Source organism: Saccopteryx leptura, chromosome 6 (genome assembly GCF_036850995.1).
Source record: "Saccopteryx leptura isolate mSacLep1 chromosome 6, mSacLep1_pri_phased_curated, whole genome shotgun sequence".
Lineage (NCBI taxonomy): Eukaryota > Metazoa > Chordata > Mammalia > Chiroptera > Emballonuridae > Saccopteryx > Saccopteryx leptura.
This window is the reverse complement of record NC_089508.1, coordinates 32,397,667-32,421,834: the sequence shown is the minus strand read 5'-3', so window position 1 is coordinate 32,421,834 and position 24,168 is coordinate 32,397,667. Positions and strand designations below refer to the sequence as shown.

The following is a 24,168-nucleotide window of genomic DNA, read 5'->3' as shown; positions in this document are numbered from 1 at the left end:
TCCAGATTTGACTTAAGGAAAAGTGACAGGCAGATTCTTCAGTACCCTGACCCTGCCTCGCTCTCACTGTGCAACCCCCCCCCCCCCCACGCCGGCAGGCGCCCTCTGCTGAAGCCTGCTAGGTGATGGGGCCCTTTACAGGGGAGGGTCTGGTCACCCACCAACCCCAGCCCAGGAGGGCAGAGACCAGCCCAGGAAGTGCAAACCTGCTCAAGCCTCCAGCACATAACCCTGACCTGAAAGGCAAGACCGCCTCCTGAGGACGGGATCCAGGCCCACCCCTGTGAACCCAATTTCCTGGTCTGTTAGCTTGTTTTTCTTCCGTGGCTACGGGAACCCCAGGCAGGTATTAGGAGAGAGGCGCCCAGCACTGAAGCGCCTTCAGAGTCTTGGCTTCAGGCTAGTAGAGCAAGAGGAAATGGTACCCAGAAGCAGAACCAGCCTTTTCTGATGGTGACAGAATTCTCACAAAATAAGGGATGCAAGCACCGACCACCAATGGACTGGGAAAATGTTTTCTAGGAATAGCCAAATTAAGGACTTTCAGGGCCAAAGAAAAAGACTGGTAGAAATCTGGGTTTACCTTTCCTTGATTTATACTTTCATGACTCACTTAAAGCAGTACCAACTTACAACCTAACGTAATAGTATGTTCGGTTTTATATTAGAGATGTTTGGTGTTTGTTTTTTTAAGCATAGACAATTATTCCAGGAGTCCTTAGAGATCCCAAATGACAGTTTTATCTATCCCAAGCCAAATTACTGCTCTAAGATCAGCTACTCTAATAATCTGCATTACATGAGCTGCTACAGGTAGATTCTGGAGAGGAACCATCCTCAGGTACGGGGACAATGGATAGCCAAATGACACACCACGGCTCTGCCACCCACAACCCAGATTCACACGCATGCCACAAAGAGCTCCTCTGCGACATTTTTGGTCAAAAATCCCCCAAATCTAACTAGAATGATCTATATGTCCTTCTTCCCAAGTCAGCACCCAGCCTTGGTGGCCCTGACCCCGCGGTGGCTCAGCCCTGTCCCCACTGACGACCCTGGATTCCCCCTGCTCCAGGCAATGGCTCGAGACCCAGACCAGCACTAACTTGCTCTCCCCATGCACGTAGCTCTCTGTCGCTCCTCGAAGCTTTTTCTGCACAAGCAGTGATCACCTTCCTCAACAGCACTGGCCGCCCTCCCCCACCCTCCCTGAGCCTTTCCCTTGTGGACCCCTACTCAACTCAAGACCCCCCCCCCCAAGCACACGTGTTTCCTGCTCAAGAACAGTCTCGTGTCCGGCAGCCTTGCACCCTTCTCCCCCACTCAGGTCTGCAGCAGAGCAGAGCACTAGTCAGACAGCAGCCACCCTCAACTCCTTTTATTTTTAATGTTTTTCAATGTATTACCTTAGAGAGTAAGGGAGAGAAAGAGAAACGTTGATCTACTGTCCCATCCATCCCTACATTCCCTGGCTGATCCTTGCACACACCCCAACCAGGATCAAACCCGCAACACTGGCACATCGGAACAACGCTCCAGCCAAGCTACTGAGCCGGGGCTCAACTTCTTTTGTTAAAGGTTTTCCCAAAGGACCATGAATTCCTAGAGGGCGGTTGGCGGTTTCTTCCCCTTAGAAGATTCACAACAGTAAATAAAGTGACTGACAGCCAAATGGAGGATGCAAACAGCACCACCCCCACATACAAGCACCCAGAAATACCGACAGCAGATCTGCCTCACGCCTCAAAGGGTAGTTTCTCAGAGATAGTTCCCACTGGACCACAACCATGAACTTTAAAAGCTTTACAAACTTAAAAGCTTTACCAATTGCATATACAATACAAAATCTGCTTGTTCTCTGCCCATTTTAAATCCCTACAGGGGAAGAGGAGAGGAGAGCTGAGAAAGCACTGGAAACAAAACCAATGGGCCAAACAAAAGTCGGTCCTGGTCCAACTAGGAAAATCGATTCCTCACACCTGCATGGCACCCACTTGTGTGGGCACACGTACTGCTCACACGTGCATGCCATTCACTTGTGTGGGCACACATACTGCTCACACAGGCGCGTGCACAGGTGCGTGCACGCAGCAGACCTGGCTGCCTCTCTAGTTCCACTATCTAAGGCCTGACAAGAGAAAGACAGTGGAGGGGACGGAGGGTCCTAGGCATGGCTTTCAGAAGACTTCCCCCCACAGCTCCAGATGTGGAGATGGTGAAGACAAGACGAGCATGTGAGTCTCAAACAACCCTCCTCCTTCCACAGAAGAGGGGGAAATTCCCCTCCCAATGGCCTGCTTAGCTCTGAGCAATTGCCTGAATCCTTACAAGTGGTTAGGGGCAACTCTGGGTAAGGCCTCTGTCTCAGGACATGCCCCTCCCCCACTGCCACTCCCCTTCCACCCAGCTGGTGACCTTGTCCTCAGATGTGGACAAAAGGAGTGTGAAATGGTTGCAACAGGGATGAGTGAGAGGGAAGGAGGCACGTGGATAGTTGGTATGAAATTTGGGAGAGAGAAAAGCAGGCTGCTCCATGCGCACGCACATACACACACGCACGCACACACATGCACGCACACACACACGCGCACACACACAGGAACACACACAGATGCACGCACACACAGGCACGCACACACGTGCACACACATGCACACACACGCATGCACACGCATGCACGCACACAGGCACACACACGCACGCACACACATGCACGCACACACAGGCACACACACACAAGCACGCACACACATGCACGCACACACAGGCACACACACACACAAGCACGCACACACACGCACACACACTCCCTTTCTATCATTTTCGTCAGCCAGGACACAGGGAAGGCTTCAGAGACAGGGAAGGCCAGTGTCAGCAGGCGTGAAGCCCAGGACAGAACTCCTGAAGGAGGTGAGAAAGAGGAAGGAAAAGCTGGAAGCAGCGAAACCACAGCAGAGAGCTCAGCCCCGCCATGGCCCCGGGCCACCGGATCGTCCGTGGTTATCAGGGCCGGGAGCACACTGGGGCAAGGAGATCGATGCTGCTCACATCCTGGGTAAAGGTTGGGGGGTGGGTAAGAGGGGCCGGAAGAAACGGATGAGCTAGAGAGAGCAGCAAAGGCGGGATACAGAGAGGAAGGGAGAGGCACACCAGGGCCGGGGCGGCAAGGGCTGGAAGGAGCCGGGCACCTGGCAGGGAGCCTCTGCCACCAGCCCCACGGTGCCCTCGTGTGATTTTCTAAAGGCACCTCTTCCTCGAGGTGCTAAAAACTGTCCCATTGGTTATGTGAGAAGACATTTTTCCTGCCATCTGCGGGATTTTAATAGTATCAGAATTGTCATTGTCTGTGAGGCACACAGGGCAGCCCTGTGTAGGGTGCGGCCTGCACCACTGTCCACGGCAGGCCTGGGCGGGAGGATCGGGCAGGGCTCTGAGCCCCCGGCCGGGGCACCAGGGAGAAGGTGGGAGGCCTTCTCCGCCCTGGCTGCTGGATTACTGGGGAGGACGGTCTTGCCTAAGTGGGAAGGGGGAAGAGAAGGAAGTGAAGGGGGTCTAGGTATTTATGGGAATAGTCAGGAAGTACAGCCAGGAGCTGTGCTGCTTGGGATAGGGTCCTCATCCAGGGGGGGAGCTGACACCACAGGCTTGCTTCCTGTCTGTGACATCCACTACGCCCAGTGTGTGGGGACAGGGATGCAGGAGGACATCCAGAGCGTAGGGTTCTCTGGCATCTTCAAGTATCCTGGCCAACAGTCAGGGAGCATCCTGTCCCCGGAAGGAGGCAGCTTCCCTCATCCTGCCTCTCACCCCGGAGGCTGCAGCCCCAAGAAGCTGCTGCTGGTGTCTCCGGGGACGATGAAGGCGGCAGGGGGCGTGGGCGAGGCGGAGGGAGAGCTCACCTTCTGCGCACCCGAGAAGGCGTGGCAGTGACATGAAACACTAGGTCACATGGCCTTCCCATCCCGCCTTAGCGTGCCCACACATCTGCACAGAGAAGGAGAAGAGGTTGAGAGGAGAAAGTGGGCAGCAGCAGCAGCAGCACAGAATAAACCGAAATAGCCAGGGCGGACAGAGAGGACACCAGACGGACAGCCAGAAATGAGGAAACGGGCAGAAAGGGGGACATGGGGCGGTGGGAGGAGAAAGGGGGCGGGGCGGGAGCAGGCACGGGCTGAGACAGGGAGGGAGGGGCAGAGCATGGGGGAGACTGGGCAGAGGAAGGCAGCGGCGGGGGCGGGGTGTGTGTGCCTCCATCATGCATGTCAAGGCGGGTCACTCAGACACTGCCAAGTGTGGGAATCTGCCTGAGCACACGACAGGTCCACAGCCCACAGCCATTAAGGCAAGCCTGTGGTCCTGTGCTTGTGCCTCTGGGGTCCTGCCTGGGAGAGGGGTTTCTGCCTGAGCTGCGCTCGGGAAGGAGGAGACAGGTCACCAAAGTCTGCAGTGTGAACAACGCCCTTCAGCTGCGGAACAGGGGCTGCCGCACCTTCGCCTCAGGCCTCCCCGAGCGAAACTGGGCCAGGACCCTTGCCCACCTCCTCCCTTCTTCCCTCCAAGCAGTTGTGCTTTATGTCCAGGAACAGAGTGCAGAGGGACCCCACAGGGGGGTCCCGGGCAGGATGAGGAGCAAGCACCAACGCCCACCAGGGCTGTGCACAGATCCGCTACATCACGTCCACGAGCAGGAGAGGGGCGGGGGCTTCACGACACCTTTACGAACTAGGTCAGTCAAGACCGGAGACACCTCCCCAGATCTGCCTCCTTAGGGGAAGCCCTGCTGCTCTGACGAAGCCTCCAGCTCCAACAGAGGCGGCCCGAGGGGATGCTGCCCACTGCGCCTTCCAGAGCCACGCCGGGCTGACTTCACCCGTGCCGTCCTTCTTAAGACAGGCATTTGGTCCCAGGAAATGGGCTCTTGCCCGACTATCTCGGACGAGACAGCAGAGGAAGATGAGAGAAAGAGCAGAGGTGAGGGGAGGGGGTAGCGGGACTGAGCGAGAAGACGCCATGTTGGCCTCAGGGGCCAACTGCACCAAAGAGCCTCTCTGGACCCTGTCGCCAAGGAGAGGTGGGGGCAGGCGGGAGGGCATGGTTTGGGCTCTGGCATGAGGTGTGCTGGGCAAGAAAGCAGCAGGGGCCCCCCGGTACCTTCTGGGCGCCAGAGAAGGCATGGTAGAAGCTGGACACGTAAGTCATGATGGCTTTCTCATCCGGTCGGGCAGTCCCGACGATGTCTGTCGAGAAAAATCGGGAGTTAAAGCCAGCTGGTGAACACATGACACAGCTCCCGACGGGACGCTCGAAGAACCGCCACGCCTTTTTGCGTAAACGCCGAACCTGGACCTAACCAGTTTCTGGCATCGACTTCCACTCAACAGGAACATGAAAGGCAGAGGAATGAGACCGTGGCCTGAGGAAGCAGACAGACAGACAGACCCAGAATAAGAAACATTCCGCGGGACAGCTGGCCCAGTCACTGCAACAAGTTCAACAGCAGAAATAAAAGGAGTGGGAGAGAGATGAAAAGTGCCACAGATTAGAAGAGACATAATGTAATCACTGAAATGCCACGTGCAGACCTCAGCTGGGTTCCGATTTAAATAAACCAACTCTGAAAAGAGACGAGTGGGGAAATTTAATTTTGAACTGCACGGTGGGTGTATCAAGGAACCGCTGTCAATTTACAAGGTGTGAACATTGCTCTATGGTTGCCTAAGAAAATATCCATATTTTAAAGGTATATGGTCTGAAGTTAGGCAGCAGTGGAAAGCTGCAACAGCTAGAATTTGCCTTTAAAACATTTCAACCAAAGAAAACAAAACAGGAAAAGAAAAAAAAAATAACACAAAAACCTCCAGAACTGGATGACAGGGATAGGGACGTTCATTATACTTCTCTCTCTGCTTTCGTGTATACTTGATAATGGCCACACACAGACAGGTGCCGCCACCAGCTCTCACATCTCCCATCTAGTCCCCAAGGGGGCCATTCATCTTTCCAAAAAGTCACCCGTTTTTCCGTAAGTGCCCGGTCTTCCCCCACCTTCCCTTATCAAGTTCGGAGTACATGCAGACCACCCCCTCACTGCAGGACCCCTTGTGTGTGTGTGCAATGCACGTGTGAATAAACTTCTGCTTGCTTCTTTCTTGTTCATCCGCTTGTGTCCACCTAACAAAACTTAGGAGGGAAGAGGGACAAAGGCTTCCCCCCCTCCGCTACAACAAAAGAACACTGTGCCCCACCCCAGTAGCCACTGCCCAACTCCAAGACAAAGAAAAGAACCATCCTCAGACGAAACAAAATGAAACAGCCCCCGGGCTCTTTGACCACCAGCTGTCGGCTCTCCCTCCAAACCTCAGGGAACTGCGGAATCCCTGACAGGCAGGCGACGCCAAGACCTCCCAAATGAAGTCCCGCAGACCAGGCCTTCTCCCTTCCATCCTGTGCTACCGGGACCCACCCCTCTTGGCTGCTTAGTAGCAGCAGGGGGGAGAAAAGCTGGTGGCCCAGGAAGAAGCACCCTTACCTTCAGCATCCAACATCTTGGGGATGTCCAGGTACTTCTCTGCCACATCGAAGGCTGTGTTCAGATTTGTGAGAGGATCGTCCTAGTAGAGAGAGAAGAGGAGGAAGGGGTTAGACAGTGAGAGGTATGACAAGGCTGCCCCCATCTAGGTGATCATCAATTCTTTGGGACAGAGGGACGACTACACTCCCTGCCACAGTAGGTCCTCAGGAGCCAGCTCTGGGTGTAGAAGGCTGGCCTCTCCACCAAGCCTTGCTGTCCAGTACCATCTTTCTTCCTCAGGCCTCAGTTTCTTTGTCAGAGAAATGGAGTGAAGAATAGTGGCCTGTAGCCCAGGAAAGGACTGCTAAGAAGTGTGAGGGGAAGGCCTCAGCCTGGGTGCCGTCAGTCCTGGCTTCTGGTTCCAGCTCTGCCACCAGGGAGCGGGACTAGTAAGTAATCTGACCTCAGGCTCCCATCTGTTACTGAAGAGTTGGACTAGGATCTCTCAAGCTGCTTTGGTGCTCACAGTCCATGAAATTTCGGGGCTCCCTCAAATAGCCACAGCTTCTGACTATGGTGACTTCTGCTACTTTCTCAAAAAAAATGTACTTGGGATTGGCGAGATGTGGAGGGACTGGGGCTGCTGTGCTGCTGGTGGGACTGCAGGTGGTGCGGCTGCCGTGGAGACAGCGTGGGGGCTCTTCAGAAAGCGAAACACAGAATCACCGTATGACTCAGTTTTGCAAGATGAAAAGAGTTCCAAACATGGATGCAGTGATGGCTGCACACCAATGTGAATGTACTAAATACCAATGAACTGCACATTTAAAAATAGTTACAGTGGCCCTGGCCGGTTGGCTCAGTGGTAGAGTGTCAGCCTGGCGTGCAGAAGTCCCGGGTTCGATTCCCGGCCAGGGCACACAGGAGAAGCACCCATTTGCTTCTCCACCCCTCCCCCTCTCCTTCCTCTCTGTCTCTCTCTTCCCCTCCCGCAGCGAGGCTCCATTGGAGCAAAGATGGCCCGGGTGCTGGGGATGGCTCCTTGGCCTCTGCCCCAGGCGCTAGAGTGGCTCTGGTCGCAACAGAGCGACGTCCCGGAGGGGCAGAGCATCGCCCCCTGGTGAGCGTGTCGGGTGGATCCTGGTCGGGCGCATGCGGGAGTCTGTCTGACTGTCTCTCCCCGTTTCCAGCTTCAGAAAAATACAAAAAAAAGGAAAAAAAAATAGTTACAGTGACCCTGGCTGGTTGGCTCAGCAGTAGAGCGTTGGCCCGGCGTGTGGAAGTCTGGGGTTTGATTCTCAGTCAGGGCACAGAGATGTGCCCATCTGCTTCTCCACCCCTCCCTCTCTCCTTCCTCTCTGTCTCTCTCTTCCCCTCCCGCAGCCAAGGCTCCATTTGAGCAAAGTTGGCACTGGCGCTGAGGACGGCTCCAGGCCCTCCGCCTCAGGCGCTAGAATGGCTCCAGCAGCAGTGGAGCAACACCCCAGATGGGCATGCTGGGTGGATCCCAGTCGGGTGCATGCAGGAGTCTGACTGCCTCCCCACTTCTAACTTCAAAAAAATAAAAAAAAAAGTTACAGTGGGCCTGACTGGTAGTGGCATAGTGGATAGAGCAGCAACCTGGGATGCTGAGGTCCCAGGTTCAAAGCCCCGAGTTTGCCAGCTTAAGTGAGTCTCATTGGCTTGAGCCTGGGATCTCAAACATGAGTCTATGGTTGCTGGTTTGAGCCCAAGGTCACTAGCTCGAGCAACGGGTCACTGGCTCAGCTGGAGCACCCCAGTCAAGGCACATTTGAGAAGCAATCAATGAACAACTAAGGTGCTGCAACTACCAGCTAATGCTTCTCATCCCTCTCCCTTCCTGTCTTTCTCTCTCTCTGCACCCACCCCCCCTTGCAAAAAAATAATAAGTAATAAATTTTCTGTTATGTATACTTTACAATATAAAAAGTTGTTTTAAATGTGGAAACCCCCACAACTTAGTGGGGGGAGTTCCTTGCAGGACCCCCACTCTCTTCTTGGTTCCCCGGAATAATCTAAAGCAAGCTGGTTTTGTCATCCCAGGACTTTTTTCCCATGTGCCAAGGTGAGGCTCACTGGATACCAAAATAAATAAATACATTCATTTAGGATGTTTTCAGAAAGAAACTGCTCAACATAGAGAAGGTGGAAAAAGTCTGCCACCGCTTCCAGAATGATAAAAAGTACCGTGCCCAACAGTGAAGGTCACTTCTGTCCAGGCCCTTGAGCGGTCCTCAGGCCAGGGGTGAACACGTGACTGACCCCCTCAGTTTCTGGGGACAGCAGGCCTCCCCGCCCACCAGAGGCTGGTGCCGGCAGGAAGAGCCGCCCAGGCAGCCCCTCAGCCGCTCTCCCCCGTGTCCAGGCCCCTGAGGCCCGGGCACGCCACCTGTCTGGAGAGTACTCATGGTTCAGTGGGGCCAGGTCTGTGCTATGATTTGGGCTGGGTTTTATTGATGCTACTAAATTAAAAAGAGGGGGAGGCAGACAGAGTGAAACAGGGAGAGATGAACAGACAGAGAGGGACAGAGGGTGGGCACAGAGCGGCCGTGGATCAGACCAAGGCCCCTGGACTCGGAGCTCCGCAACGGCAGAGGCGCCCGCCCCCTGCGGAGTGGGGGGAGGGGCTGCAGAGCCACAGTCAGCACGGCCCGCTTTATCTGGGGGCGGGGAACAGCTGTGCATTCACGGGCTGTTGCCACCCCAGCACACCCACACAGGGACAGACACATGCACACCTGTCACCAAAGCGCAGCAGGTGAACGGTGAGGAAGTTACACGATGCGTTTAAAAGAAAACAGAATTTCCACCTCTAGGATTTCGAGCCTCTGCCCCGTTTGTTTTGGCCACATAGCTTTCAGGTGGTTCGGGGAATTTTTACACTGACATTTTCTTCTTTGCAAAGCAGCTAAGTTGGAGGGCTGGGACCGTCCTGTCCCCCAAGAAACTAGCATGGAGTCACCACCAGCATGTTGGGCTCATATCCCCCCGATGGCGCCTGATCCCCGAGAGACTAGCTTGGGAAGCGCAGCCCGTCCGCCCACACCTGGACGCAGCCACCCTCAGGGCCGGGCAGCGGGCTACTTTCTCTCGGAGGCTGGGCCCTTCCAGGTGGGCAGGCAGAGAGCAGAGCACAGCTTCAGGCCCAGCTGAGGATGCCCGGGGGAGGTGGGGGGTGGAATTTGCTGCTTTCCTCCCTCACAAACCCTTTTTGGCAGCTCACTCCCCCACACCCTAGACGTAGAGAGGCCTGGTGCCACCACGAGCTGCCAGAGAGGCTCCCACACTGGGAACATCGAGGCTCGCTGGGCCACTGAGCCGCAGCAGAGGCCCCGCACGGGGGCACAGGCAAGGGGGGTCTTCACTGAACACTGTGAGCTCCACGTGCCAAGGTCAAGTGGCAAACACGAGAACAGTCATCCCTAGACACTTACTTGCCAAGAGAATCAAGCACAGACAGGCAAGGTTCCATGCCAAGCTCCAGATCACCAACTGGGGGCATGGGACGGACCGAGAGGGGCGATGGGGCGAGGACCATCTCCAAGGGCCAGGCCAGCATCCTTTAACTGGCCTGGACACCAAGAACCACCACGAGGCTATCCACACAGCTCCCACACCTCCTGGCTTCCTGCTCAACACACACACGCACACACTCCTGAAAATCCCCCAGCAGCTCCAGGCTGAACGGATAAATGTAATCAAGCAGCAGCAGCAAATCCTGCAGCCAAACTTCCGCAACGAGGGATCTTATCCATCATGCGAACCTGCGCAGGACTTGCACAGCGAGTCTCAGACGTGGCTGGGAGAAATGGCTCCAAGAATATGCAATATTTTAAACTCTGAAAGTAACAGATTCACCTTATAAAACCAGGAAAAGGGGCTGGAAAAAACAACACTCGGTTTCCCATCACCCGCACAGAATTGTGGCAGTGACTCTCATGTTTTTCTTGTGGGCTGAGTGTGGGCACGTACACACATGCTGTGCCCATATGGTACCGAGGTAGCCTTGTCAGTGAGGTGTTTTTCTTTTACTTCTCAACTGGCTGTCTTCTTGGCTAATCTAAGGAGCTTCATGCTGGAGTACAGGTTCTCAGAATAGGGGGCCCAGGCCTGCGCTGCCCTGGCCCACTGGGGACAGTGGCCGGGAGCTGGCAGTGGGCAGTCAGGCGCACACACGTACCTTCCGCAGCTTCCCGTAGTCAATCAGCTCAGGCCGGTGTCGGTGAATCAAGGCACAGAAGCCCAAGCCGTCCTTCCAGCTGCCCGGGGAGGAGAGAAGGTGAGACAAGCTGGTGAGAGGGATTGAGCACTATCCATGGGCAGAGCACCTTGAAGGGGTCTCCTTTTTCCCAGAGAAGGATACATAACCCTTCAAAGCAGAAGTCAGGAGAGGAAAGGATGGGCAGGAACTTTTCTATCTGCCCGCAGACAGGCAATGGGATCAAGACTCTATGGGGCTCGGCAAGGTGAGATACACCTGCCACACCCCACGCCACCCTCCACCAAGGCCATGGCCCTGTCTGCTCTGCTCCGGAGCCCGAGGCTGGAGCTTCCTGGACACTCTCCTTGGGGAGCACCTCATACGACCACAGGTGGATCAGGCAGTAGTTGTGTCCCAGAAGCGGCTGGGAAGAGAGGGGGCACCAAAGGGCGGTGACGCAGTGGATGGATTGTCAAGCTGGAATGCTAAGGTTGTCGGTTGGAGACCCTGGGCTTGCCCAGTCAAGTCACATGCAAGAAGCAACTGCAAGTTGATACTTCCTGCTCCTTCCCCCAACCCCTGCCTTTCTCTCTCTCTAAAATCAATAAATAGGCCCTGGCCAGTTGGCTCAGTGGTAGAGCGTCGGCCTGGTGTGCAGGAGTCCCGGGTTCGATTCCCGGCCAGGGCACACAGGAGAAGCGCCCATCTGCTTCTCCACCCCTCCCCCTCTCCTTTCTCTCTGTTTCTCTCTTCCCCTCCCACAGCCGAGGCTCCACTGGAGCAAAGTTGGCCCGGGCGTTGAGGATGGCTCTATGGCCTCTGCCTCAGGCGCTAGAATGGCTCTGGGTGCGACAGAGCGGTGCCCCACATGGGCAGAGCATCGCCCCCTGGTGGGCATGCTGGGTGGATCCCGGCCGGGCGCATGCGGGAGTCTGTCTGACTGCCTCCCCGTTTCCAACTTCAGAAAAATCCAAAACACAAACAAATAAATAAATATAAATAAAATCAATAAATAAAATCTTAAAAAAAAAGTAACTTCTTCCCCTAGGTCCTCTGCTCTGCTCCAGAGCTGAGACTGACCCAGCCAAGGGGACCTGCAGGGCCTCGGGGGACGCAGCCGTGGTTCTACAAGAGCCTCTCAGCTCCCCGTCACTCACCTTATGTGGAAGTTCTGGATGTTGACGTTTTTGTAAGGGGCTGTCTTTCTCTGACACCACAAGAGCAGCCCTTCCTTTGCCGAAGTCTCTGTGGGGAAGGGGAGGACAGGCAGAGAGGTCAGTGGGCTGGCTTGGTGGAGGGGGCACTGCTGACTCATGGGAGGCGCCACCTTGACCACAGGGCCCATGCTTGTTCACATAGGGGGCTCACACAAAGACCCCTAGATTCCAGCCCTGTCGCTACCAGGCCATGAAGTCTATTTCCTTGACAAAGATTGAGAAGTTATCTGACACAGAAGCAAGTTAGGAAGCTTTTCAGAGCTAGCACCTTCACAAACTGAAATGCTGAGATAATAGCCTTTCAGACAAGCTCCCACTCACTCCTTCTATTCAAGAAATGGTAACAATACAAAATAAGCTGGCAACCTATGTCAGGTGGCCACTTTGGGCAGGAAGGTTTGATTGACCTATGAAATCTAAAGTCCATGAATCTCTAGCCTGACCAGGCAGTAGTGCAGTGGATAGAGCATCAGACTGGGACGCAGAGGACCCAGGTTTGAAACTCCGAGGTCATCAGATGGAGTGCAGGCTCATCTGATTTGAGCAAGGCTCACCATCTTAAACTCAAGGTCACTGGCTTGAGCAAGGGGTCACTCAGTCTGCTGTATCCCTCCAGTCAAGGCACATATGAGAAAGCAATCAATGAACAACTAAGGTGTTGCAATGAAGAATTGATGCTTCTCATCTCTCTCCCTTCCAGTCTGTCCCTATCTGTCCCTCTCTCTGTCTCTGTCACAAAAAAAATAAAAAATAAAGTTCAGGAATCTCTATACAGGGGTGCATGTGCCCCGCCTGTGGTGTGCACACCACATGTGGGAAGAAAGCATTAGGACACCCATGCAGATTCAGTGTTCCTCTAAAAAATAAGGTTTCCTCATTTAATGCATGGATCAACAGCACTGGTGTGTGTGAAGCAGACATGTCTATCAGAATAGGCAGGTAAGTATTTGAGGAGACCCAGGGAGCTCCCAGAATGGGAGGGCTGCCAACTGCACTGCCCCCATGTGTTCACATCTGTGAATTGCAGGTTATAGTACCCTATGAAGTGGCTTCCTGATGATTTCACTTACTTTCTTTATTAATTTTTTTAATTTATTGATTTTGGAGAGAGAGGAAGGCAGAGGATGAAAGGGGAAGAGGGGAGAGATAGAGAAACATCAGCTTATTGTTCCACTTGTTTATGCATTCACTGCTTGATTCTTATATGTGCCCTGACTGGGAACTAAACCCCGCAATCTTGGTGTGTCAGGATGATGCCAACTAAGCTACCTGGTCAGGGCTCATTTACTTTTAATTCACAGAATGGACTTTAAAATTATGTTAAACAATGCCTAAAAAGGTAACAATTCAAGCACATTTTTTTGTGTGTGACAGAGACAGTGAGATAGAGAGAGGGACAGACTGAGAGGAAGGGAGAGAGATGAGAAGCATCAATTCTTTGTTGTGACACCTTAGCTGTTCACTGATTGCTTTCTCATATGTGCCTTGACCAGGGGGCTACAGCAGGGCGGAGTGACCCCTTGCTCAAGCCAGCGACCTTGGGCTCATGTCTATGATCCCATGCTTCAGCCTGTGACCCCACGCTCAAGCCAGCGACCTCGGTGTTTCGAACCTGGGTCCTCTGCATCCCAGTCCTATGCTCTATCCACTGCGCCACCACCTGGTTAGGCTGAGCACAAACAATTTTAAAAACCTGCAAAGCTAATGCTCCCACTTAGTTCAAGCTCTTTGCTACATTATAAGATAAAAATGGAAACTATTTAATCAGAGCTGACAAGAGGTTGCCCAAAAGAATCAAGCTCACCATGAAGATTATTTGAAAAACAGTTTTATATATACCATCATCACTAACAAGAACCATGCCCAAATTGACTACTGTGGGCATATTTCTAACCACTTCTACCCTAAACACCAAGCATTTACAAACCAAACTTAGATCTTCACATGCCTGTATCACCAAGCGTCAAGCCAATATTTCTGTAACAAAGCAATTTAGTCCACATTGTGCTCATTAAAAAATTGCTTTGAATAAAAATCTATTCAAGATTTTTTATTTTTATTTTTTAATTTTTTTTTTTTTTTTTTTAAAGAGAGGAGAGGGAGAGACAGAGAGAGAGAAGGGGGGAGGAGCTAGAAGCATCAACTCCCATATGTGCCTTGACCAGGCAGCCCAGGGTTTCGAACCGGCGACCTCAGCATTTCCAGGTCGATGCTTTATCCACTGCGCCACCACAGGTCAGGCTATTCAAGATTTTTTAAAGTTTTCATTAAAATAAATTAAAAAGTCCAAGATTCGCCTGACCAGGCGGTGGCGCAGTGGATAGAGCGTTGGACTGGGATGCAGAGGGCCCAGGTTCGAGACCCAGAGGTCGCCAGCTTGAGTGCAGGCTCATTTCCTTTGAGGAAAAGCCCACCAGCTTGAACCCAAGGTTGCTGGCTCCAGCAAGGGGTTACTCGGTCTGCTGAAGGCCCGCGGTCAAGGCACATGAGAAAGCAATCAACGAACAATTAAGGTGTTGCAATGTGCAACGAAAAACTAATGATTGATGCTTCTCATCTCTCCATTCCTGTCTGTCTGTCCCTGTCTATCCCTCTCTCTGACTTACTCTCTGTCTCTGTAAATAAATTAAAAAAAAAAAAAAAGTCCAAGATTCTATTAAAATAAATTAAAAATATTATTTCCATCTCATCTTTTGAAAATTTGTTTTCATGTGTTTTGTAATATGCATGGAAGTACGTAAATGTAAATTATGACAAAATAAACACATGTGTCAGCTCAAAAGTTGCTGGAGTGTGGAATCAAAAGTTTAGAGAGATCACTGACCTGGGGTGGCCCCTTGTAAACTTGCAAAGTGACCACCAGAGGGCGTTATGGGAGCAAAGTGGAAGACCTGGGGTCAGCTCTGGATCCCAGCATGCTCTCCTGGCTGCTGTTCCCCTACTTTTTCAAGATTTAACAATCCAAGAGCCAGGTGGGGGTTTCCAACACACTTCCCCATAGCAACCGTGGGCTTTCTCCAAGTGAGTCATTTCACTGTGGCCAACACACCTGCGGGAACCATCACCCCAACAGACTTCTCTACAGACTAGCAGAGAGGAAAGATGCCAGAAAAGGGTCAGAAGGTCCGGATGTGGCCCATGATCAAGCTCTGCCGCCTAGGTCAGACAGCTCTCCAGGCGGAGCCCAGGGGGGGACACGTGATGGAGAAGGCACGGAGAGGTGGCCTGGAGAAGCCACTGAGCAGAGCAGACGACCTACCTTCCACAGAAATGTCCTGGATGGCAAAGCGGAGGATGATGGTCCAGATCATGCCCAGGGTCATTTTCACATTCCCATCCACGATTTCTACAAAAACAGCAGCAGGACGGGTCTTACAGGGGCAGCGTTAACATTCCCCAAGCACCCACGTCACTTTGGGCACGTCACCATGGGAGGAATCAAAGACCAAACTGCTCCACTTCTAGAGGGAAGTCAGTATATTTCCGAAAGCTAGTGTGATGACATTCCACAGGTGACAAGCTCTGGGGGTGTCCTGGTGGTTGACTAGGGGTGTCCTGGGGGCACAGGTTGGACGCGGTCAATTCTACTGGGGACATCAGGAAAGGCAACACAGAAGGAGGTGTCCCGAACCCTGAGCCGTGTCTGCCAGCCTGACAAGGAGCAGGAGGAGTTCTAAGCCATCCCAGATGTTCTGGCAACACGGACCTCACAACCTCTGGGCAATCGCAGCTGTCAAAACAGCCATCCACACTCCATACGCCGGTGCAGGCAACAGAAAGCAGCCAACCTAACAAAAGTTAGCAAACTGCCATCTTGAAGGATCCACTAAATCTCATCAGCCTCGTGATGTCATTAATCGGATATTTAAAAAAGAAAAAGAAAATCAACCAAACAGCTTCAAGATCACAACTATGAGATGCCCCACTAAATTCAGTCTAAGCAGCACTTTTTTTTTTTTTTTTTTAGGTGAGAGGAGAGGAGATAGTGAGGAAGATTCCCGCATGTGCCAGACTGGGATCCATCTACCCTGCAACCCCATCTTGGGCTAATTCTTGAGTACCCAGCTATTTTTAGCGCCTGAGGCTGATGTGCTCCAACAGAACTATCCTCAGTGCCTGGGGCCACACTTGAACCAACTGAACCCACTGGCTGCAGGACGGAAAGAATAATCAGGAGATCTTCCAGACCAGGAGATGGTAACTTGGCCCTGTGGTAAGGTATTCTCAGTTAAAAGTGAGGTACTCAAAGAACATCTTCTTTTTGTCCTACCTGTAACACTAGTTCTTAGGAGTAACGCAACAGAACCATGAGAAGGGGCAACTTGTAGGGAGTCCCGGTTGCCTGAGCCCACGTCTACTCGAGTTTGCTTCCCACAAACCCCTAAAACAAGAGTGGATTCCATGAAGGAAATGATACTCTAAGATCTCAGCACATTTCTCAGGAGGGAGGGCAGGCTTGCACACTGATGCGTGACGCACGAGGTACGTGCACTGCTGCTGCTGCTGGCGGGGTGGTGAGTCAGATGCCTGCTGACTGCACTGGGGTACCCAGCCAAGGAGCGGTGTCCACTGGGCACGGGACAGGATGCAATTCCTCCCGCTCATGGGGGGGGGGATTTAAGTGCCTGCCAGAACCCAGACACCTGCAGGATCCAGACCAGAGTATAACTCTACCTCAAAACCTCCGTGGCTTCCCACCTCACTCAGCATCAAGGCCAGCAGCTGGCTAGGCCCTGCGGCCCTTCCTCCCCCCTCACCCAGTCACAGCCCTCCCCTCTCTGAATACCGTGTGGCTTGTCCCTCATCTCTCTCCCGTCTCCATGTCCCCACTCACCCTTCACGTCCTCACTGAGTCCTTCCCTGGCCACCCACTTGACTCTGCGCTTTATTCTTCCCCGTCTGATCTGGGTCTTGTGTCTTTTCTCTCTTCCCTTCTAGAATATAAGCTCCAGGAGGGCAGTGACTTTTTCTGTTTTGCATCACTGTTTAGGACCCAGCACCGTGCCTAGCACAGAGAAAGCACTCCCTCAACATCTGCTGAATTAATGAATCAACGAATGAACTGGAGACCACGAACCACACGTGGGTGAATGGGCAGAGGTAACGCAGGCCTGTCAGCCCCGAGAACATAACAGGAAGAAAGGACCCAGGGCTGGGACAGGGCCCAGCTGAGCCCAGCAAACTGATTAACACAGCCCTTAAAACTACATTCACGAGCTTTTAATGACTTAGGGTAAAAAAAAAAATCTTTGTACAGTAATATGGAAAGTAGAAAAAGCAGCCTCACAATTTTATGAACAGCATTTTGAATAGAAGGGGAAATTTGTCTGAAGTGTAGAAAAAACTCCAGTGGTAATGACGCCGTCTCTTGGCCTTTCCAGAAGTGGAGGCTGCGGTGCCGGCCCCTCCCCACCTTGCGGCTCCCACAAGCAGCCCACCTGTGCGGGCAAATACCTGGGCCTCCTGTGGCCTTGGGCTCAGCATCCTCTCAAGCCAGGGAAGCTCCAGTCCTGGCCTTGCCTATTCCTCCTCTCCTCTTTCCTCAGAAACCCGCCCCCTGCCAGGGGTTTTTACTTAGTGAATTCTCCCTCACACCAAATCAGCAGTTTTACTCCAGAGAACAGAGGAGCCAAGTACGGGCAAAAAGAGGGGTGGTTCAGTGAACACGCGGTGTGCCACCCCAGCCCCAGCGCCCGCCTGACTCCGGCCCCCTTCAGCATGCACCCTCCCTGAGCCCCTCTGTGTTCGGAGCAGGGGTGCCCATCTCTCAGGAAGCTCCATGTTAGGAGGCTGCCAGGGATGCTGGGCCCACAAGGCCGGTCCCAAAGCCACAATAGGGCCCCGCGGGGAAAACCACGGTGACAGATTGACGACAACTGCCATGAGTGGGGGGAGAAGTGAGGCATGTTTCGGCCATTCCCGGTCTGCGGCAGCTACGGGGCTGCTCACAGCCTGGGTTTGCCAGAAACCTGCCTCTCCCTCCCCCCCTCGGTCCCCCAGGAGACAGTCATCAGTACAGTATTCAGAAAACAATGAATGCTACAGAGGAAGTCCCACAGGACAGAAACTAGACCCCTGGGGTCACCGCCCAGAGACCCCTGCTGGACCTCCTGCCTAAGGACAGGTGCTAAATCACCATCACCCCCCCCCCCCCAAGCTCTTGACATCCACAGCCATCTTGCTTTTCCGGCCCAAAGGGCTAAAAAAAAATTAAATCCTGCCTGGGTCTTCTCACCTGGTTAAATCCCAACCACTCACCCAAGTCAAGCCCCAATTTCATGATCCTAGACATTTTAGAATCAAGGGTCATACAAGAAATCTGAAGTATCTATACCAGCCCCTCCCCGAGGTTGCCTCCAGCCTCCACCTGACCGTCTTCGGGGACAGGGAAGTACGCCCTCCCCAGAGCCATTCCTGAAGGTTCTACAGGATATACAGTCAGTCTGCCTAGAGGTCTCCCTTCCGGGTCTTGTTCTGCATTTCAGGGTTGATCAGAGAGTCTAATCCTTGCACCAAGTGACAACCCTTCAAAGGTCTAGGCCAGGGGTTGGGAACCTATGGCTCACGAGCCAGATGTGGCTCTTTTGATGGCTGCATCTGGCTCACAGACAAATCTTTAATAAAAAAATATAATAACGTTAAAAATATAAAACATTCTCATGTATTACAATTCATTCATTTCCTACCACTCGTGTTCATGGTTGTGGGTGGCTGGAGCCAATCACAGTTGTCCTCCAGGACAACACCAAATTTTTATTGGATAATGTGTAATGTACATGGGTCGTTGCATGGCTCTCACAGAATTACATTTTAAAATATGTGGCATTCATGGCTCTTTCAGCCAAAAAGGTTCCCGACCCCTGGTCTAGGCTCTAGGGTCCTTTGCTCCCTCCCACCAGGCCTAGTCCCCCAGCACAGGATGCTCGGCAGTGAGGACAACCAGCAACGTCCCCCCCACCCCCAGGAGAGCTCAGCACCAGTGAGCTGCTCCATCGCCCTTTATTCTATAGTCTGCAGCAGTAAACTCCATTCTGTTCAAATACACAAAGCCCACTGGAGCTCATCTAGGTCCCCGGCTCAGCAGGGCGGCCATCCCAGCACAATCTGGATGCTCAGCTTGAAAAGAGAGAGGATTTCAGAGCAGGAAGCCTCAGCTTAAAGCACTGGCTTCACCGGGGCAGCGAGAAGGTAAGGACTGTCTCACTATAAAGGAGCCTTTAGAAATCTTTGGAGAAACAAGGCCCATGTGAAGGCCATAGCCAGCAAGGTTAAGTGACTTCCCAGAGATCAGAGGTGGCAGCTAGAGTTTATGTCTTTGGTCCTCACTCCTCTGTTGAGCCCAGCACAGCCAACCTGACCCACCGTATCACAACTGAGGAAAACTGCACATAGAAGTTCTGTCCTATGCCTGACCAGGCGGTGGTACAGCAGATAGAGCACCAACCTGGGACGCTGAGATTCAGGGTTCGAAACCCCAACGCTGCCGGCTTGAACATGAGCTCATCCGCTTGAGCGCGGGATCATTGACAATCCCAAGGTCACTGGCTTCAGCAAGGGGTCACTGGCTTAGCTACTGCCCCCAGTCAAGGCACATCTGAGAAGCAATCAACGAGCAACCGAAGTGACACAACTACGAGTTGATGCTTCTCATCTCTCCCTTCCTCTCTCAAAAAAAAAGCAAGCTCTGTCCTGCACCCTGTTGGGGACACAGCAATGCCTTGGGGTGACGGGAATAGGTTTGGACCTCAGCTCTGGAACTGGAACCCCTGGGTTCAGTCCTGACTCTGCCACATGAAAGCAGTCTGGCCTAGAGCTTATGTTCAACTGCACTACCTGCTGTCACGCCAGCAACGTTTCTGAGCCTCAGTTTCCTTGACTGTGAAGTGTGGCTGGTGGCACTCACTCCACAGGTCTGCTCACAGCACAGGGGACAAGCATGTGCGCAGAGCATCCCACCTAGCCAGGCACAGACCTGGAACTCCGCAAACGCTCTTCTCTCCCTCCTCCCCTTCGGCGCTCAAGGTCTTTTAAAAAATTACTTTTCTTAGTTAAATTTTCCTTTCTAAAAGTCTGGGTGTCTGGATTCTTTTGGAGAAATGGAAGATCTAGCAGTGCTATTCCCCCACAGCAACAGCTGGTTACATCTGAGTGGCAGCTGTCCCACTTAGGACATGCTCTCTCCAGTTCTCCACAGTCTCCACCTGTCCTTACTGTCCATCCCCTGCCCACCACACACATCCTTTATTTCCCTGCCCCACGGGGCATCTGAACTTGCAACATACCACATGAGTAGCAATTTCTTTGGCTTCCCACCCCTGCCTGTTTGAAATGTTTTCTGCCAAAGTCTTTATTCCTCCCTAATAGCATAAACTATTCATTTCTTCTTATTAAAAAGCAGAGAACATTTTCCAACTCACAAATTACCCTGCTATGTGCCAGTCCTCCAAAAAAATCATATTTACTGAGCACCTACTACACGCATCACACTGCTAGGAGCTGGGGCCACGGGGGTGTAGAAGCCGTGGTGCCTCCCCCCCCCCCAGGGGGCGCCAGGACCTGGCACTGCCTCGGGCTAGCCCAAGCCACTCCTCCGCCCCCGTAAGGCAGGAGCCAGCAAACATTTTCAAACATTTTCTGCAAAGGCCTGATAGGAAATATTTTTGACTTTGCAGGCCGGACAGTCTCTGTCACAGCTACTCAGCTCTGCCCTCACTGCAGGAAAGGAGCGAGGACAGTATGTAAACAAATGGTGTGGCCCAGCTCCAATATTTACAAAAACCCGCGCCGGCCAGATCTGACCCCGTGGACCGCGGTGTGCAGACCCCTAGGCTGAATGAAGGCTCTCAGCCTGATGTAGCAACATAAAATCCCTCCATTTCTAGCAACAAGAGGAGGGGTACTTTAAAGCCAGAGAAGAGACTAGCTGAAGCAAGGCCCCACCCCCTCAAGGAAAGGTCCCTCCCCGGGGGCATTTCTCTGACATCACACAGAGGAGATTTGCGTGCAAGCTTTGCAGTCTTATGATGGGGCTTTGGGCAAGTGACTTAAATCTATTTGGGCATCTGTTTTCTTTTTGTGAAATGGAAATAGTGATTAGCGCCGCCACCTCCTCGGGCTGTTGCGAGGATTCAGTGAGATCACTGGTGCACAGTCCCCGCCACAGGGACACACTCCGTCACCACGGCCACGGTGCTGCCATGAGAGAGTGAGTGAGTGAGAGAACAAGACTGTATCTCACTCATCTTCTGATCTCTGGCACACGCAGCAGGTGCCCAACACGTGCTTGCTGAGTCCACGGGTCACAGGCCTGATGGGGCATTCTAGTCTAGTGGCCCGCCCCCCCCCCCCCCATCCTTCAGAGACACCACAGCGCACACAAAGGCAGTGCTATTGCCTTTCAATCATCAGGAATGTGCTAATAATGGTTTAAATTAAGCATTAAAAAAATTTTTTTAAGTAGAGAGAAAAGAGCCATGAAGCTATTCTGTAGGAAAACGCTATTAATAATGCTTCTAGGGGGTTGTAGACATCGGCCTTCCTGTGGCTCTGTGGAGCCTCGATGCGGCCTCCACCCTCCACTCATCAGTGCGAGCACCCTCCCCAGATCACAGAATTCTCCGCTCTGGGCAGCACCGTGTGGACAGGTCTGCGGGCAGGGGAGGCTGCCCCGCACACACGCAGGGCTCCACGGCACTGGGACTGACCGGCTGAGGGGTGGGGACCTGGGGACCTGGGGACCGGGGAGTGGGCCTGGGTTTTCCAGGAGCAGGGCTGGTGGGTGGCGGAGGCTGAGATTGGATAGAAAGTACTGTTGTCACATGAAGCACCCATAGGGTCAACCAGATGGATGTGCTGAGCGCCCTCCTTCCCAATGCCTCCAGGGATGTGTGGGCCCAGGAGTCAGGGTAAAAATGCCCGGGGGACTAGGAGAGCAGAAACTCAGGCTCCGAGGGCAGCCAGAGGGCAGGCCTTACTCACCTTCCGCTCCAATGGACACCAGCTTCACCCCCTTGCTGGCTATGAAGTCCAGGGCCTTGTTGACGTTGGAGATCTTGTGCACCCTCATTTTGCCCCTCTCCGGCTTGGCCAGGCGTTCACCTGCATGCAGACCGTGGAGGCAAAGGAAGGTGAGATGCTATGACCCACGGGCCAGGGCTGCTCTCACAACACCTTCATCCAGGGCACGCCGCAGACGGACACACATGTGTGCTCCCCTGGGTGCAGGTTAAGTGTCACCATGGCAGGGAATGAGGGGGCACGCCTACCATAGCTCTTCTCTCCTCCACACCTCAGACCTCACTGCCTGCATCCACCCAACAATTCCGTGGGAAGCCCCTAATGTGTGCCAGGGACTCGGCTTGGTGCCGAATACGGGGGTGAGCAAAACTATCTCCTGCATTCATGTCCCCGTGGTTCAGGAGGAGAGACAGACTCCAGCAAGGAAACACACAAATAAATATATACAAATATCAAGACAGAGACATGCTTAAGAAAATCACCTAAAAAGAGGCTGCAGAAGAGGAGAGCAGGCGGTAGGATGAGGAGTTGCTGAGAGGCAGGGGAGGACCTCTGAGAGGAAAGAAAACCAGGCCCAGACTGCAGGGAACAGTGATCAAGGCGGAAGGAACAGCACCTATGACAGCCCTGAACTCCATCCTGTTTGGGCCTGGGAGAGGGTGGGGGTCACTCCAGAGTATTTTGAAAAAGGTCCCTGGGGGTGTAAATGGAGCTGCCCACAGCATCCCTCTCTCGTTTGAGAACTACGGCTCCTGTCCTGTTACTGCCTCCCGTGGGCACCCTCGGCTCAGCTCCAAGTCAGCGCCCACCCTCCCTCAGCCGCTGCTCCCCCATCTCCACCTCCACCCTCCCTCAGCCGCTGCTCCCCCATCTCCATCTCCACCCTCCACGTGGGAGCTTCTGCTACTCGGGTTTCAATGCCAGAAGCTGCGTGGAAACAGGGGGGGGAAAGGAGCTGGTTCTCCAAACACCCCATTAAGAGTACTTTTATCCCAGAACAGAGGCGGCCAGAAACCTCCTTGAAACTGTTAAAAAAAATTCTTATGTGCAACACATGTGCCCATACCTGGAGAAAGAACACAGCTTTCAGAGTGTCTGAGAGGTCAGAAACCCCAAAAGGCTGAGAACCACCATCCTAGGGCCTGAAATGCAGGGCCCTTGCACCTGCCATGGATCCCAGCCCAGCCCCGCCCAGCCCCCTCCCCCAGGCATGTCAGGAGTCGGGCTGGGAGCTGTCCTGCCGGGCCAGGCCCACCCGGTCAGAGTAGACATCTCCAGGGGGCCTCCCAGCTTCTAGAGGGAAAGAGCCTTCCAGCTGCAGATGTCGTCTGGTCTGGCAGCTCCCAGGGAGGCACAGCTGGGTTATTATTAAGTCAAGACTCTCCACGTGTGACTCTCCCAAGGCTGTAGCCACTACCTTCTCCAGCAAGGCACCCCTCCATCCTCCTGAGCAGATGAGGAACCACAGAGGCGCCCTCCCCCAGGCTGGAGAGAGCCCACGCCATGTGCCCCCCAGCCCGCCCACCCACTGTGCACACTGGCTGGTTAGGGGACCTCTCCACAAGGGACAGGAGAGGCGGCAAGGCCAGCAGTTTTCAAACTTCAGTCAGCACAAAACCACCTGGAGAACCAGCTAACTACAGCTGTCCAACCCCATTCCCCTGCCTCCTATGGTTCTGACGGAGGGGGTCTGAGGTGGGGCCTCTGATCTTGCTGTGGGTGGTCCAGGGACCACACTGGAAGAGCACGCCCTTCCTTCTCCTGTCATCCCACCTCCTGTCTTCTCCAGAGATACTCAAAGAGGAAAAGGCAAGGCCCCGGGACTCAGCCTCCCCCAGCCTCTGAAGAGACAAGCGCACTTTCCAGCCGTGCATGGGTCCCCCTTGGGCACACTGTGGTTACACCAGAAACCCTGGCTCGGGGCATTAGGCCACTCTGACACCGAGTGTCACTGACATGCCAAGAACAATGCTAAGCACTCAGGACACGGAGATGAGGCTGTCCCTGCCACAAGAAGCTCAACGTGGAGTGGGAATAAACAAGTGACCCAAAAATGATTAAACCACACGGCAAAGGACACGACAGGGGCATTAATGGGATGTTATTGGAGCCCAGAGGAGGGCAGTCACTCAAACTGGGGTTGGGGAGGTGGTCAGGGAAGAATTCCTGGAGAAAATCTGAGCTGAGTTTTAAAAAATGAA

The 24,168-nt window shown here is 53.4% G+C and overlaps 1 protein-coding gene across 3 annotated transcripts in view; it reads right to left on the bottom strand.

Moving 5' to 3' along the window:
• The window catches only part of ACTN1 (actinin alpha 1), a 108,552-nt gene that overhangs the window by 22,484 nt on the left and 61,900 nt on the right, over positions 1-24,168 (bottom strand). For all 3 annotated transcript variants that reach the window (XM_066388066.1, XM_066388065.1, XM_066388063.1), the window contains exons 3-8: positions 21,929-22,048; positions 15,210-15,296; positions 11,891-11,978; positions 10,713-10,791; positions 6,530-6,611; positions 5,152-5,237 (exon numbers count right to left, since the gene is read on the bottom strand). In XM_066388066.1, the coding sequence (XP_066244163.1) occupies positions 5,152-5,237; positions 6,530-6,611; positions 10,713-10,791; positions 11,891-11,978; positions 15,210-15,296; positions 21,929-22,048 (542 nt within the window). The remainder of the gene's footprint in view (positions 1-5,151; positions 5,238-6,529; positions 6,612-10,712; positions 10,792-11,890; positions 11,979-15,209; positions 15,297-21,928; positions 22,049-24,168) is intronic.